This window comes from Cynocephalus volans, chromosome 7 (genome assembly GCF_027409185.1).
Source record: "Cynocephalus volans isolate mCynVol1 chromosome 7, mCynVol1.pri, whole genome shotgun sequence".
Classification (NCBI taxonomy): Eukaryota; Metazoa; Chordata; class Mammalia; order Dermoptera; family Cynocephalidae; genus Cynocephalus; species Cynocephalus volans.
The window spans coordinates 15,506,285-15,523,631 of NC_084466.1; the positions used below are offsets into that span (position 1 = coordinate 15,506,285).

Consider the following 17,347-nt stretch of genomic DNA (forward strand, 5'->3'; position numbering starts at 1 on the left):
ATGAATGTTTGCATGACAGCTACCCTTCCACTTTGATCAGTTACCAATGAACGACATGGTGATCGCTGCCTACAGTGTGGTTTTTAAACTGAAGCCGTATCTATTCTTCCCAAGGGAGGACTGGCTGGTGCATCCTGCCTGCCCCACTGGGTTATGCATTTCCATCATGTCCTTGAGGACCATTATTGCCCTCATTTGGTAAACCCCAAGCTCCTTGACGGCAAGGAAACCTGCCCAATTTATTTATTCTGCCCGGCAAGTGCCTGATGCATGGCAGGTCTCACTAAATGTTTTGAATGAATGAGTGCCCAGTGCCTATCATAAATTAAAATAGACTTCTGATAAACCAGAAATCTCACATTCAAACAAATGAATTTGAAAGTTTTACAACCTAGTGTGGTGGTTCTCAAACATTGGTGTGCATTGGAATCACCTGGGAGCTTTCAAAAAATGCCACTGGCCAGGCCATACCCAGATGAATTAAATAAGAAATTTTGGGAAGGGACAGATGACAGACCTTATCTAAAACCCTCAGGTAATTCCAAAATGTAGCCAACTTTGTTAATGTGCACACAAAATACTTGGGGATGTTTTAAAATTCAAATTTTGAACCTAAGGGTCTGGGGTGAGGCCCAAGATCCTGGAGGTTTAGCAGTCTCCTAGGTGATAATGAGTATGGCACTTCAGGTCTCTATGGGAGAGTTAGGCTGCATGAGTTTCTGGATCTGTAACAGGCTCCCAGGTGACAATAATGATGTGGCTGCTGGTCTCTAAGGGACAGTATGGGGAAACAAAGTCGGGTTACAGGTCTTTTTTTTTTTTTTGCACCAGGCAGTCCATCTGTTGCATGAACTGCCATTCTGCATAAAATTTCATTGGGGTGGGGTGGGGGTGACAAACATTGCCCCTGTGATAAGTAAAAAGAGAGGGGGGAAAAGCAGGAACAGGGCAAAGCCAGTCACCGACTCTGTCACTTGTTGCTAGGCTCCTGCAAAGCCACGCCCTCCTCCTGCGGCTGCTTTCTGCTGCAGGCAGGAGTCGGTCTGTCTTTCCCACTCTCCCAGGCTCAGGCGCCCAGCTTCCCGTTCCTTCCAAGGCCCCTGCACCCTTCTCTGAAGAGGACCCCAAGTTAACACAGAGCTCACGGGTCGCATTTGGTTCCCTACGCCTGAGGGATTTACTTATTGTGCCGAAGAAGGGAAGGAGGGGGAAACAAAACAAAAAGGGGGAAACCACAACAAAACTTAGGCAGCGGAGCAGCAGGAGTAGCAGCCGTCCCTGTTCCCGATTGTTCGGAAGAGCACCCGAGCCCCGGCCGCGGGAGCCAGCCTTCCCCGGGGGAGGGCGCGGGCAGGGGCGGCGGGCGCGCCGCACTTACCATGACTGTGGCCGCGGCCGCGGCTGCCTGGGCGGCCACCGCAGCTTGGTTGGCTTGGTGCTGCGCAGCTTTGATTTTGGCCTGCAAGTGTGCAGGAGGGTGAAAATATTTGCATTTCTCCCTCATGCAACGCCCCTTTATGTAATCCATACAAACGGTTACGGTGTTGTCGTTTGTGTCGATCATGGTGCTGTCTGCGGGGTGTGCAAAGCGGCAGTCGGTCTCTCCCCGGGCACAGTTTCCTCGCTGGAACTCCCTGCAGACCTACGACGGGGAAGAAGAGCGGGCGATGCAGAAGGAAGCCTGGTGGCCCCCAGCGCTCTTCCGCGGCCACCGTGGCCTGTGCGTAGGGAACGGAAGCGACGCTTTTCCTTTCTTTTAATGGTGGCTTTTGTGCTATTGACGAGAAGATTTCGATTATCCAGAACCCGAGTAACCAGAATCGCTGATAAACCAATTTGAGTTTGGTTTTGCCCCCTTTTCCAGGGTGAACATCTATATGGAGAAAATAATCTGGAATCTGCAGGGTAGCTAAAATAACAAAGAAAAATCAGCATCGTCTCCATGGTCCTTGGGAAGCACATCTATCTATCCATCTGTCTGTCTTCAAATCTCCTACCCTAACAACAACTGTGGGGATGTTACAGGTTTTTGTTTTGTTTGGAATGGAGGGGATAATTTTTCCACTAGATCAAGCCACTAGGTCATAGCTGCACACATCCAAAAAGAATCAGGGGACATGACCAACTTGTTCCTCCTTTCTCTGAGAATGGGGTGAATCTGAATGAACACGCCTGTTTCTCCCACCTTCTCCCCTGCTCTGCAATGATAATTTAGAGTCACACATTAGAAGAACTACAATATCTAAGACATTAAAACTTTCATTTTAAGGTCATTATATTATTGTTTTTGACAGTACAGAAAAAAGATAAAAAAAGATAAAAAGGAGAGAAATATGGCAAGAGATAAAGGGAAAGAAATAAACAGAGGGAAGTAGAATAAAGTTGGAAGTGTTAACATTTTTTTATTCTTTAATCCTAAATAATCCTGAAATCTCAAGTAACTAGAATTCTCCATCCTCTGAGAATTCTGGTGGATCAAGATGTTACTGCACAAAGAAACATTTCTTTAGAATTTGAAGAGTATTCTTAATTATGCCCCGAATATAGACAACATGAAAAACCATGAATAACATAGGTATATTACTTATATTTATAAACATAATTAGCAAGGAGGGATTACTGGTATAATTTTAAGTTATTCCTTTTTAGGATCCAATTCCAAAGTTGGTATGTGTAAGTGATGGTTCATCAGTGATGTTATATGAAGAGTTTCTGACATGAAATTCACCACTTGTGAAAGTCAAATATAGTGGGGAAATATTGCTCTACTGACCAGTGGCCAGGCAAGATTGAAGAGTAAACAGAATAAGTCATAAAATTGCTAATTGTTTCCTCTACTTTGGATACTAGCCAACATTCTGTTTAGTTCATAAAATGTACAGAATAAATATTACTAAGATGTTCCCACAGATTCTGAGTAAGCCTTCCTCTCTAAATGGAATGACTCTCATCTGTGACAGCATCATAGGTATAGACCAGCCATCAAGCATTTATCAAGGGTTTTTTTATGCAGCTGACTTCATTCCTGGTTTGAAATGAACCAAAAGCTGCTCTGCTAAAGTCACTGTGAATCATTTTTACATATGTCTTTGTCAACTAGCCCTGCTGGGAAGGACTGTTTGTTCCCAACTCCACTGATTTAATTTGTTTTCTATAACACATAGTCGGATACTGAACACGAAAGCTCCATGGATCCAGCAGGTGGAGCCCAAAACACTTTTCCCATGCCCTGAAAGGACTATTCAGTATTCATAGGGATAGGCTAGATCTTTGCAAAATAGTAGCGATTCGAGTTTACATTCTCTTCATTTGGATCCATATTCCATATTGAAGCTCAGGGGAAAAAATATATATTTTTAAAAATATTTGCAGTTTGCAATTCTGAATTCTAAAACACTGACAGGATATTAGGTAGCAACATTTTATTGCCCTCAAGGTTTATTGGGTTAATATTTAAACAAGTGCACATTGAAAGAACATTCTCTCTCCAATGTAAAGCACCATGTATGTCTTAATGATACAAATATCACCTAACAATTTTAGTCAGTAGTGGAATGGAAAAAGCTCTTTGAAAAGTCTATGAGAATCTTTATACGCCTTTATAAAATACCCTACCAAATATTGTAGGGATATAATAGTAAGATTAATAGATGAATTCTCTAGCAATGATTAAAGAAAAACTTTTCCCAGTAAAGTACAGGAGGGTTGGCTGGATTCACAACTTAAAAATTATACCTTATAAAAATATGAACTTGTTTTTTTGAATTATATAGACCACTTGAATTTAAATCAAAGAAAATATCTCAATTAATAACTAAATTCAACCAGCCTTCAATTCCCCCTTGTTTCCAAACAGCACAATCAGGACTGATATTCTGGAACACACTAGAGCAGCCATACTCATTCTTAAAAGACTGAAATATGATCATCCTAATTGGCAAATAGTTGTAGTCTCACTTACTCCTACCCCTGTCCCCGAGTGTCCTGCATTCCAGGATCCAGCAAGGGTTACTGCCCAGCACTACAAGAAGCCTTCAGGACCCTGAACCATCTCTACGGACTGCATAGTGATTAGTTCAATATTCTATTGGTTGTTAAATATTTTACTTTTAAACACATATTCTATGCAGCTGATTTTTCTTTTGTATTAAAGTTATTCTTTCCTCATAGACTAATTTCTTTTATACTTGTTCTTAATTACAAACCATAGAATTATGAATGCATAGGGTTTAGATGAGTGTGTGTGCACATGGCTATTTTGCAGGACTGAAGAATATCTCACGAGCATTCACTTACATAAAAGCATACTTCTATCACAAATGCATCTCAAAACACAAATATAAAGTACCTCCAGTTTGTCAGTCCTGAGAAGTTTCTGAGTTGCAGTGGAGCCCGGGACAGTGACGGGTGGACTTCCGGGAACAATAACGGGTGTGGTGGGTAGAATTTCCGTGGGGACCAACCCAACTCCAGGGGTTACAGGTGCTAAGTAAGGAGCAAAGCTAATAGCTGTATTTGTCCCTATTGCGGGACCTACAGGAAAAGTGGGCTGTTAAAAGAAGACAACACAGGAAAAAGATTCCTTTAGAATAAAACTTTAAAAAATTACCAGCAATCGTCATCTGAGCAAAATTTATTCACAATTTACAAAACTCTGTGTTAGGTGCATAATTCAATGCTGAATTGTGAACATTCATTCAACTTCCTCTTTTTGTTTTGCTTAATAAAAATGAAATCCATATAGATTCTCTCTTCCAAAAACCATATAAAGTATGAAAGAACATCATAGAAACCTAATTACAGGGTACACATTAAACTTCTGAATGTTACACCATAAGGTAGTAAAACCTGTGGACTACTGAGTGATAGTCTTTGATTTCTCCCGCATGTCTCTCAAAGAGAGAGGAATAAGGAAAATCCTCGATTATAGCCTGATTTTCAAGTTGACCAAGTTTACACATTCTCAAAAAGTGGGACTTACTTGGGATTTTATTTTTCGCAGACTTAGTATGTTTCCATATTCCATCACTAGCATATATGTTCCCAATATTCATAGGGGGTTTTCATAGAGACCTACTATTTTTTTTGCAGTAGCTCAACTATGTCTAGATCCAATTGTCTCTTTCTAAATGGATGGATGGAAGATCTTGAACTTGTCAATTAACCAATTTCTCAGTTGGCCATTAAAAGTTGGTTTGGTTCCCTAGGTCACAAAAATCAACACAGCCGTGTCAAGAGCATGTAGGACCTTATTAAATTTGTTCTCTATCACTGTGCTCCTAGCCCAGGGATAAGAAGAAAAATGCTACTGGGTTGACAGGATGATTATTTTTAAAAGCTTCCCCTAAAAACGTAAATAATTCCGCCTTTCGGAAAGGAAATAATGTACACTTAAGAGAACAACAAACCCTGTTTCACCTTCAAAGAACAACTGCTCAAAATGTGAGCTGCTAAAGACCTTTCTTAGAATAAAGTTTACACTAATTTGGACCTCAGTGGTTCTTATTTGTTTGTTTTTTGTTATAGACGATTTTTAACCCATTTGTTTTCAAGTTTTCATATATCTGCGTTAATGCCATTTTCTAACATTGACCTAGACTGTCGCCTGTGTCATGTTACTTCTGTATTTATACATTGCAGGTAGCATTCTTGTTGTCTGTGATCCCGAATGTTGAAAAAATAACAATCTATGTTTAGCAAACACATTTTTTCCTTTATAGCAATAACAGAAAAATATCTCTTATAAATGGTTATGTTAGAAAACAGTAAATTATTGATAGTTGGTGCAGGGAGTTCTCAGAGAGGCTGAAAAGTCTTCACTGAAGTGGCTGGGGGCTGTAGGAGGTGATTCTGACGGCCTTAGAGGCTGCTGCTTCCGTACTCCCACGAGAAGCTCTTCGATTTTTATGGATCAAATATAAAATTCGCTTTGGGAGAAAGTTGCAACATGAGTTCTCAATGTGGAAAATAGATAGCAGCTAGGATTTTTTTTCTTCCTTGACTTTTTTATATGTGTATGTTACCCATTTGAGTTGTAATTATAGAAAGTCATGGTTTTCAGTAACGCTAGCTTTTATAATTTAGTATGATTTTTTAAAAAAGCCAAGTGATTGCAATTGTATAAGAGCTACGTTAAGGTTAGAAATTTAAAAAAATCAATTCTGAAAGGTCATAAATCACAACATATCAGTAACTCAATGGACCAGCTAGATCAGAAATTCCTGGGGAAATCTTTAAAAATAGAGGTAAATTCTGACTCAATAGGTCTAGGCAGGGGCCTTTAAATTTGCATTGAAAAAATTATCTGATGCGTGGCCAAATTTGGGGACCGCTGTCACAGATGAGAAGTGAAAATAGCTATTAAAAACTTGTACTAAGTATGTAATTTAACCCAGAGACTAATCATCAAAGTAAACTTTTAGAGAAAAGAGCCCTCCCTCACACCTCCATTTTGATTTTCTAGGGAAACAAATTTCCAATCCTCCCTTCCCACAGATCATCTGTAGCCAAGGTCAGTATGGTGACATAAATACAGGTTGTACCTTAACTGTCATTAGGATGTGAGACTCTCAAAGCTCATTTTCCTAAACCTTTTGAGACTCTCAAAACTCATTTTCCTAAACCTTTTTGGATCTCAACAAATCTATTGCAATTAGTTAATTTTGCTCCCCAAAATATTATTACTTGTTCATCTGATTTAATGCTCTAAAATGAATGTTTCAATATATTTTACTGGTAATGGCTGTAACACCGTTCCCAGAGAAATAGTATGATTGTGTTTAAAAGTAAAAACACAGATTTTAGACTGAGAGAGACCTGAATTCAAATCCAGTGCTCTGCTACTTACTAATTTTTATCCTGGGGAAGAAATTAACCCCTCTGAGTTTTAATTTTCTCATCTGCAAAGAAGTAAAACTACTTAAAGGGTTGGGCTAAACAAGGTGCTATCTCTTTCCCTCTTCCTATGGTCAGAGCTCAATAAATAGCAGCTATCGTTAACAGCATAAAAATGAGTATTAATAAAGTGGGGTTTTTTTTGCCTCAAATTATCCTGTGATTTTCTAACAAATGTTATCAGCATAGTGATATAATACATGGAGGTATAAAATTGAATTAAACTATAGCAAATATCTTCTTTTTTGAAAAATGGGCTGGAAAAATAACTATTTTCTATGTGAAACTGAAAGTTAAAAGTTCATAGGCCTTATGAAGATAGATTCAATTAGGGTATTTTCCTTTATTTATATACAGTGTTTTCCACTGAAGTTGATTAGTTAAAAAATACAGTTAAGATAATTTGCGGAGATGTGCATTCGGTATTATTATTATTATTATCATGGACAGTAATACTCTACATCTGTGAAAGGTTGACTGTTTACAAAGCTTTCTCACACATGCTGTCTTCTTTAATCTTCTCAAATCCACAAGAAACAAGTCTGGCAGCAAGGACTGTTCAGTCTTACAGGTGAAAGTGATTTAGAGCAGAGACACTAAATGGATAACCCAAGGTCAACGCTGCTGAGACACAGTCAAGACGGACACCCAGGACTCCTGGCTCCCTGTCAGGGGCTATGAACACTCCTCTGTACTCACAGGATTTTGTTGATAATTTTTTAAAACAAAGGAGTGGATTAAAAAAACACCCCCACACACCAGTTGCCCGTATGTCTCTGGAGCATAGACAGCGTTGGTGGGGAGTTGTGTAGGAGCATGTCCCACGACCAGCCCGGGCCTTCCACAGACAGGATGTGGGGGGCTCCTCTGAACAGTCGCATGGGGCCCTGCTGCCTTGGAAAAGTGGTTCTTAGATCCTGGATTTAAATTAGGTAGGGTCTAGGCCGACAGTGTATCCTGGTGTCTGAATTCAGTTTTTAGCCAGCAGTGAGAAGAGAAGGGCAGCACCTTCAAATGATTCTGTTCCTGGAATCACACCAACAGCAGCCTGGGAGCAGCAGCCCCGCAGTCTCTGCAGAAGTGCTGCTGCCAGGCTGTCTGCGACAGGCTCCGTTTGGTTTCCGTCATCTCTCAGTGCTAGCCCACAGCTAAAGAGGCCAGAGGACGGCATCCACAGGAAGCCTTCTTGAAGAAAATCACTTCTGAAAGAAACGCTGGTCTTGTGTTCCATCCCTCTGTTCGTTACTCCGTGTGCCTGTGTTTCTGTCCCCGTTTCTCACTCTCCACTCTGCTTTCCCAGCACATCCGTAGATCCAGGCCCAGAGATGACAAACACACACTCATGTATGCCCACAACACACACTGATGTACATTCACAACACACATACGACACACACAAAACACACACACACACTCAGGTACACTCACAACACGCAACATACACGCACAAACAGTAGGTTTGGCATCCTTATGAATAAGATGAAGTTAAGATGGGAAGAGTAGCAGGATACTTCCAGCAAGAGCAAAGGCCATGAGGCCAGCAAGAACTTTGTGGGTTCGCAGAACTGAACGTTTGCTTTGGTCTCAGTGTACCCAGGAAGAGTGGCTCAAAGTGAGTTGGTAAGCAGGGTGGGGACCAGATCACAAGATGTTACAGGTCATAGTCAAGGTTAAATGTTTAGGCTTTGTCCCCAGTGAAATGGGAAAGCATTGAAGGGTTTTATGTAAGGGAATGATATGATCCTATTTATGTTTTTAAAAGGTTCCTCTGGTTGCTGTATGCAGGATTTATTGGAGTGTTGCAAGAGTGGAAATTGAAAGATTAGAAGGGAAATGCTTATAAGGTTTTTGAAAAAGGTTAATGGTGGCTCGGACTGGGGAGCTGGGAGGTAGAGAAGCACATGGGTTTGCAGGCAGATATGCCAGGACTTTCTGATGAACCGGATGTCAGACAATGCAGAAGAGAGTCTGCTAGGGTTTGGTTTGAGATTGCTGGTTGATGGTACCATTGACTGAAATGGGAATGTAGTGAATTAAAGAACTTGGTTTGGAACATTTCAAGTTCCTGTGAGAAGTTTATAGGTGAGTCCTATAGGAAGTTGGATATATGAGCCTAAGGGTCAGAGGAGAGGTTTGGACTGGAAACATACATTTTGGGGTTCTTGGCCTGTAGATAATTTACAGCCACAGAAATGGATGAGACCACAAAGCAGAGAGTAGATGGAAAGAAATATCCAGCTCTGGAAGCACAACATACAGCAGAGGAATACAATGGGCAAAGGAGACAGAGGAGGAAGGAGTCATCAGAGAGAAGGGAGTGTTCAACAAAGGGGAGATTGATTACATGTGTTGAGTATTGCTAAGAGGTGAAATAAAATTATCTTAGTCCAGTTGGGCTGCTATAACAAAATACCATAAACTGGGTGGCATATAAAAAACAGAAATTTATTTCTCAGAGTTCTAGAGGCTGGGAAGTCTAAGATCAAGGTGCTGGCAGATTCAGTGTCTGGCTCCACCATCATGACCTGCTCACCTCCTGTAAGCCCCACCTCCTAATACCATCACCTTGGTGGTTAAGACTTCAACATATTAATTTGGAGGGGACACAAACATTCAGAATATAGCAACAATGAATGCAAAAAGTGACACTGGGTTGGCAATATGGAGGACACTGGTGAGAGATTTCAGTGAAATGGGTTCAGGGTTGGATGGAAGGAGGAGGAAGTGGAAAAAATATCCATAATGCTTTAGTTTAGCTTAGAAAGAGACCTAAAAATGGTGTGGCACTTGCTACTCTGTGTTTATAATTTATTGGTTTTCAGCAATTTCTCCATCTTTTAGTTTCTTGTGGCTGCTGTAAACAATTTACCACAAACTTGATGGCTGAAAACAGCACACATTTATCCTTTCATAGTTCTGGCAGCCAGAAATCCAAAATCAATTTCACTGGGCCAAAATAAAGGTGTTGCCAGGACTGCGCTCTCTCTGGAGGCTCTTGGGGAGAATCCATTCCTTTCTCTTCCACCTTCTGGTGGCTGCTGGCATTCCTTGGCTTGTGGCCACATTACTCCAATCTCTTCTTCTAAATCACATTGCCTTCTTCTCTTCTGTCTGTGCCAACTCTCCCTCTGCCTCTCTCTTATAAGGACACTTGCAATTAAATTTAATACAGGAGAATTTCTCCATCTCAAGATTCTTAATCACATCTGCAAAATCCCTGTGTCCATATAAGGTGATGTTTATAGTTTCCAGGCACTTCTCAGGGCCATCATTCAGCCAACTACACTGTACTAGGCCATTAATTCATTTCTAAGACTCTGAAATAATTTGTAGAGTTGATGGTTTCTAAACATCACATTTTAATTCTAATTCTTCCTGTGATTTATAAACCTCCATTAAAATATTGAAATGTAATATACTTTTTTCATAGAGAAATGGTGATTATTAACTTCTTGTTAATATTTGGGACAATACATAAACATAACTTTCAAAAAAGTTAAACTAGCAGTTAATAGCAGGAATGGAATTTTCCTATTAAACATTGCTGTCATTGAGTACCAGGGTCAATCCTCACTAATTCTAAATGAATAGGATGTCTCTGGGTCAAACGAGTGAGACACCTAGTGCATTTTTACTAAGTTGACCCTGCTGTTTCTAAATTTATTGCCATAGACATTATTTAATATCTATAACTAAATTATTTTAGCATTTAGGTAATATAATAAAATAATTTACATGCGTGCATCAATGAAGAGAACTATGGTTATACATGTGTGTAGTTTTAAACAGAACCACTTAGATGCCTATTTGGGACATTAAATGTGTTCAGAACTCTGTGTTAAGTCCCTTACATCTGGGCTGGCTCTTTCTTATCCTTTAGGTCACATTTATTTGAGATCTTCTCCAGGCAGCCTTCCCTTGTCCAATTTCATCATTTCCTATGCCTGAATCTTACTTTTCATGTGTCTTTCTACTTCCAAAAGACTGAATCTTATTTTCCTTGGAGCCCCCTACACCTGGCATTTCTTTTACTCTGGGCAGAATTGGTTCCTGGCTACATTGTGCAGAAACCTTGAGACGAGCAGAATTGCTCACGACCTGCTGGGATTCTCTCTTTTCTGGGCCACCCCTGCCCTCTCCACCCCATCTCACAGGAACACCATAAGAAAATTGAACTCACTGGTAGCCATCCCTTTTAATTTATCAGCTTTCAGTCACACAGACTTTTCCTACAATAAAGACTGATTTTTAAACAATAGCCTTTTGTGCATGTACTTTAAAAAAACATATTTTATTCACTCTGGCTTTTTTTTTTTAAAATAGCTTGTTTTTGACAAATAATTTACAAATGTAAATGAAACCCACTAAAGTCAAATATACTCCTTTCCCCAGAGCCTCATTCCTAAAACAATTTCCAGACCTTTAAGGAAATACTTTCAAACACTGTGAAATCAGGGAGAAAATATTACACAATACATAGTCATATACTTAGCTCCCTTGGGCATTTGATCCCATGGTTGTTGTCACAGCTGCCACACGCTTTGCAGGGCTGTGAGAGACAGGAGACCTAAGTGACTCAGGCAGGGTCTCTTTGCATTGCTACCTTTGACATCCTTCCTCTGGGGCCTGCCAGGCTGCAGGTGGAGCAGACTGCAGAAAGTGCCCTGGCTAACCTGCCTGAATTCAAGTCCCAGCTCCACAATTAATTAGCTGCATGACACTGAGGGAATCATTGAACTTCTCTGGTTTTTCTCTTTCCTCATCCTTAAAATGATGCCATTGAACTAAATAATCTATCTGATACATTGCTAAAAATATTTTAGGCATCACGACCTCTTCAATATATAGATGATCAATTCACACTCTAAATGAAAATATATAACTTTTTCTATTCTAAGAAAGTTCAGATATGGAGTTTACTGATGAAAAAGAGATGGAGTGACACAGATTTCTCAGACATTGATTAGAAACTGTCTTTGCTTCCTATTTCCACACACATTTTTTTCATTTAAATTAAAAAACCAAAACAAACAAAACAAAAAACTGTTTTCCAGCCTCTACTGATCTTCACAGCTATTTGCTGTAATTGTAACCAAAGTGATAAAGTAGAGGGAGGTCATCTTGGGTCAGTGTGGCGTTGCCCGTACCAACACTTGATCATCCGTCCCGTCTCTAGATAAGCTGTACTCACCACTGGATGAAGTGGTGTTCCTGGAAACATAAATTGCATCTGCTGGGCAAGCATCGCTGCTGCAGTTTTTTGCTGGATCAAATTGTTCCTCCCATTAATTTCTAGTTGAGTTTTTAAGTGGGTCGGAGGGTGAAGATACTTGCAGTTCTCTCTCGAACATCGGCCCTGTAAAATGAACGTTTTGAATTTAGGACTGTTTTAAGTAGCCTGTAACTCCAATGTCCACCATTTCACAGTCGCTCCTTATAGACAAAGCCAAAGATCGTGTGTGTGTGTGTGTGTGTGTGTGTGTGTGTGTGTGTGTGTGTACACAACAGGGAAACGTGAATCAAACATTACGTGATTAGGAAGGTTGCTCGAATCTGTTGAGCAGAGCAGCTTTTTTTTTTTCTCATTTTCTTTTTTAATGGATTCTAAATCCTGACGATAGATTCCAAAAAATGTAACTGCTGAGAGTAAAGGAAATGGATCCTTCTCCTACTCCATTATGAAAGGCAGTCAGAAGGCATATTTATTGTGACCAGTCGAAAGGAGTCTTTAAACTTGCTATACACTGGTTTGTACAGGCCAGAGTGATGTCACAATACGGATAATTATGTGACAAATCTGTGCAGTGGAGATAGTAATAAGAACTTTAAATGTGTGTTCCAGGTTAGCTGAAGACATCCCTTATTTCAAGTTGCTGCTTGAAGAGGCAATGGTAGTGCAGGAGTGCACATTTCTTGGTGGGATAAACGAGTATGCAGAGGTGAAATTCCCAGGTATAAACTCAGCTAATCACCTGCAAATGATTACTTTGCTACACAAAAGCTGCCACTCTATAACCCCGCCCTACCCATGACAGCAGTATCAAATTTAATGTTTATAGCTCAGGTAATACTTGGACACTAACGCTGGCAAAACCAGCAAACAAAATAATTTGGTGACAGGTGTGCATAAAACCAGTCTCGAAGAGTAATTGCATATGGTGGTGTTTATACTTACTCCCCAAGTTTTCAAAACTACCAATTGAGAGAATCATGTTGATGTGTGAATTATGCAATTTCTGGAGAAAGAATAGCAAACTGTGTTAACCGGTTTGCATGTTATCATTCCCTAAAGAATTATTCCATTTGCAGCCAAGAAAAGAGAATATGGGTTTGTTTACCAGATATAAAAATAATTTTAAAAAAGCAAGCTTGGTGGATCTGGGGAAACAAATTTGTTAATAGCCATCCTAATTCTAAACATCTGGAGTTCTCACTCTGCTTCCCACTCACTAATTTCAGCTGCACTTTTGGCAGCCCAGGCTTCCTCTTTGGAGTTTGACTCTTCCCCCACTGACATGGAGAAGGGCAGACGTAGGTCCCCTGCTCAGTCCTGGTAGTCTGTGCTGATCAGCTGATGCTGTGTACTGTTAACAGCATTAGCATGTGTCACCCTCTTCAACAAGGATAACCAGATGGGTGCCAAGGACATCAGAAGCAATAGGTCCTGGTTTTCTGCTAATGTGAATCTATAACAATGTGTCTTCTTAGTCTCAAGTTCATGTTGTGGATGTTTCATTTAGCTTCCTATCTAAGTGCAAATAGACATCCTAGGGCAGGTATTGGAAAGTCTATTGTAAAGATACAGGCAAACGAACTGCAACTGGAAACGAATATAAATCAAAGCAATCTAGGAATCTCTGTCTCTTCATCTGCTTCTCTCTGCAAATCTAATCTTTTTTTTTTTTTTTTCTCCTTAATCCTAACTTTACACATTGCTTTGTGACTTCCCAGGATCCCTCCTGCCCTATTGACTTGCTTCAGGGCATCTCTTCCTTTACTTCTCTTTCTTCCCTCCTGGGGCAATTGCCTCAGCCTCTCAGTTTGCTAAAATCAAATCTCTAAAACAGCACTCAGATTGGGCCAGCTCCTACAGAGTGAGTGTGTGACCGGTCACTGGATTGACTGCCTTTATTTCAGGTGCTCAAGTATAATCTTCACACCAATGTGGGAGGAGGTCCTGGGATATAAAACATAGCTGCTGCCCATTAGCTGGGGTGTGGGAAGATTAAACAGAATGGCACTTCTTATATGGAGCATAAACCACCCCCGGCTTCTGTCTGACAACCTCACTCCAAACTCTCTTTACCCACAAACACTTCCCTTGGAACCTGACACCCGAAAGGCTCGTGTGCACAAGGTGCACTTAGGAGCCTTGTACACAAACATACAGGTGGGCCTAATGGAAGGATTTGGGAAAGCAGGGTTTCACAGAATGGGGATTAGTAAAATGTTCACATTTTTACCAGTATGGCTATTAAGCTGTACTTACTCATAACATTGTGAACTTGATCACTAGTTTTTTAATGTAATGCTTTCTAGCTGCACATGCACATTTTGTCTGGAAAAATACAGTTTTCTTATAAATTCTGTTATCCCTTGATACGAGTGGGACTCTTAGGGAACTACATAAACTATATTCAACTAACAGAACATGGTTTATAACATTGCACTCGTAATTTATTGGTGAAATCTTCTTTTTCATGAGAATTAATGTAATTTCCTAATGGCCTTACTTATACACGTGGAGTCAGGAATATTATTGATCACCTGTGTGCCAGACAATTTATATATGGTTATCTCATTTTCTCCTTACAACAGCAGTAATGATCCTTCCTTTGCAAAATAGCAAATGGGCTCAGAAGATTAAGGACTTTCCTGAGGTCGGTGGTAGAACTGGATTTAAATCCAGTTCTGCCTGACTCAGTTGCATCATTACCCCCAGCAATAGTTAAAATCCAGGGAGGATAAGAATCTAACATTATCCTTCATAAAATAATAGGATGCAGAGCAAAATTTTAAATATAATAAAATATACATGAGGATTTGGGAATGGAAAATGATTATCTGCCTGGGCCTGTACATTGGTAGAGAGACAAAGAAGTAGCTAAGTTCACTGGTTCTGGACTCAAAACTTGGCTATACCCTTTTCTCAGTGCATGACTTTGGGCAATTACTTAAATTTTTTCTTTATCTGTACAATGAAAAATAAGTATTGTGTCTTCCTCTTTAGGCTGTTGAGTGATTAAATGAGTTAACACATGCATAAGGTTTAGAACAGTGCCTGGCACATAGTAAGCACTGAGTAAATGCTGTTGTTATTATTAAAGAAAGAAATATAATTGTGGTATATGATATTTTGTTTCCATTAAGTACAGGATCACAGATTTAGTAGTATTTTGACTAGCTCTTTGGCCCACAGAATAAACATTCACATACAAACACGATAAAAGCTACCTAATTATACTTATCCAAGTATTTTATGTTTACAATTATTTTTCATTCTACAGAGCATTTCTGCAAGTATCCATATTTAAAGAGACAGCCATGAACCCTAGTTCAATCTAGTGTTACCATTTTGAAGAATGTGGCCCCAGGGATGACTGAAGCATGCTAATTCAAACACTGGGAGACTGTAAGTAGCAGAATTTTAGTAAGGGATCCTATAGGGTACTAAAATCCTTAAGGAAAGCTACTGTCTAAATATATTGAACTATCTGTCGCGTAAACAATTTGTAAGGAAGTTTTTGTTAAGGCATAAGATTTGTCAGGATATGCATCAATTCACATAAACTTGATTATCAAAGCAAGCTGTCACAGCTGAATGGGAGCTGGCAGTTTGCAGGAGTGGAAATCATCTTTGTACATCACTGGGGAACGAAACAGGGGTGTGGAAAATAGTGTCTCCTGATTTTAGTCCAAGAAATAAAGACAAAACCGTCTTAGAGAAATCTTCTGTCTGGCTGCTAGGATTTATTTTTTGTTTTGTTTTAGCTCTTCCTCCCTTTTAGTTCTTGGTGAAACACTTTCTGGAGGGATAAGGGAAGTAGGGCTCAGCCCCTGGTGACAGGATGGGGACGGGAGAGTGCCACTCCAGAGTGCTTGCAACGAGTCTGTGGGGCAGGAAGCCAGAAGCCCTGGCTGAGTCTGAGGCTGGTCAGACTGGCCCACGCCCCGGCCTAATTTGAAGGTTCTGCTCCCAGTCCCATAAGCCCTCAGGGCTTTGCTCACCCCAGGTGGGACACACCAGGTGTGGCAATGGCAGGTGGTTGCATGCTTCTGGGCTAGGATCTCATTCATTTGCTTATTCAACAAATCTTTACTGAGATGCTACCATGTGCCCAGTGTTGTGCTCAGTGCTGGTAAAACAAAGGGGAGCAAAACCAAGAGGTGGCGTCTCCCTTTGCGACTCCTGCAGTCTAGAGGTGAAGACGGATGGTAACCAAATCGCACCACAGGTCCATGTCAAAGTACAAATTGAGATACGTGTGCCAGAGGAGAATGCTGAGAAAGAAGAAAGGAGAAGGTCAGAGTTGAGACTGGTGAGCCAGGGAAGGTCTCTAGAGAAGTGACATTTAACCTGAGACCTGAAGGATGAGTAGGAACTTGTCAAGGAAGTGAGTGGTGGCCAAAGTGTTTATCTGTGGCATGTATGTGTGCGGTATAGATTGTGTATATACCATATGTATGTTGTGTGTGATGTGTGTGGTATGTGTGCATATACTATATATTGTGTATATACCACATGTATGCTGTATGTGATGTGTATGTGTGTGTATTGTGTATATTTTGTGTATGTGTATGGGGTATGTGTGTTGTGTACGTGGTGCGTGTGTGTATATTTTTTGTGTGTCGTGTGTGTGTTGTATGTGTATGTGTATTGTGTGTACTGGGGAGAAATAAAAATGAGAACATTCAGAGGAGGACAATGTCCCATCTGGGGACTTGCAAGCATTTTTCTAAGGCTGCAGTACAGAAGGGGGTGTCGCAGAATTAGGGGACTGATGGGCAGTGAGGCAGGAAGTAGTGGCAGAAGCCAGATCCAAATTTCGAGAGCCCCGTTAAGGGGTATGAACTTCATTGCCATTGGAAGTTTTTAAGCAGGAGAATAATAAGATCAGATTTATGCTTTATGCTACATTTAAATCTTGCCCTGATGATTAGATTTTGTATTTCTAATTTTATTATAGTTTGTATTGTTTGGAGACCACTTGGTTAAAAACAATAGCAGGATTCTGACAGAGTCACTTTATTCTACCTCCAGAAATAATCTCTACTCCAGGAATATTTAAATTAGGGATTTTGGTTAGAATCAAGTTAGAATTTCGAGCTGAATTAAATTTATTAAAACAAGCGACCATGGAAGATTCTAATAGAGAATACCCATGTTGATTCTCCACAGGATTAAAAAAGATGCTAAATAACTGTAATACATACCTGGCAGAACAACAAATCC

The 17,347-nt window shown here is 40.2% G+C and overlaps 1 protein-coding gene across 6 annotated transcripts in view; it reads right to left on the reverse strand.

Annotated features, from left to right (window-relative positions):
• Positions 1–17,347, reverse strand: part of MBNL2 (muscleblind like splicing regulator 2) — a 153,338-nt gene that overhangs the window by 39,931 nt on the left and 96,060 nt on the right. For all 6 annotated transcript variants that reach the window (XM_063103041.1, XM_063103040.1, XM_063103044.1 and 3 more), the window contains 3 exons: positions 12,086–12,250; positions 4,349–4,549; positions 1,379–1,642 (listed from right to left, as the gene is read on the reverse strand). In XM_063103041.1, the coding sequence (XP_062959111.1) occupies positions 1,379–1,642; positions 4,349–4,549; positions 12,086–12,250 (630 nt within the window). The remainder of the gene's footprint in view (positions 1–1,378; positions 1,643–4,348; positions 4,550–12,085; positions 12,251–17,347) is intronic.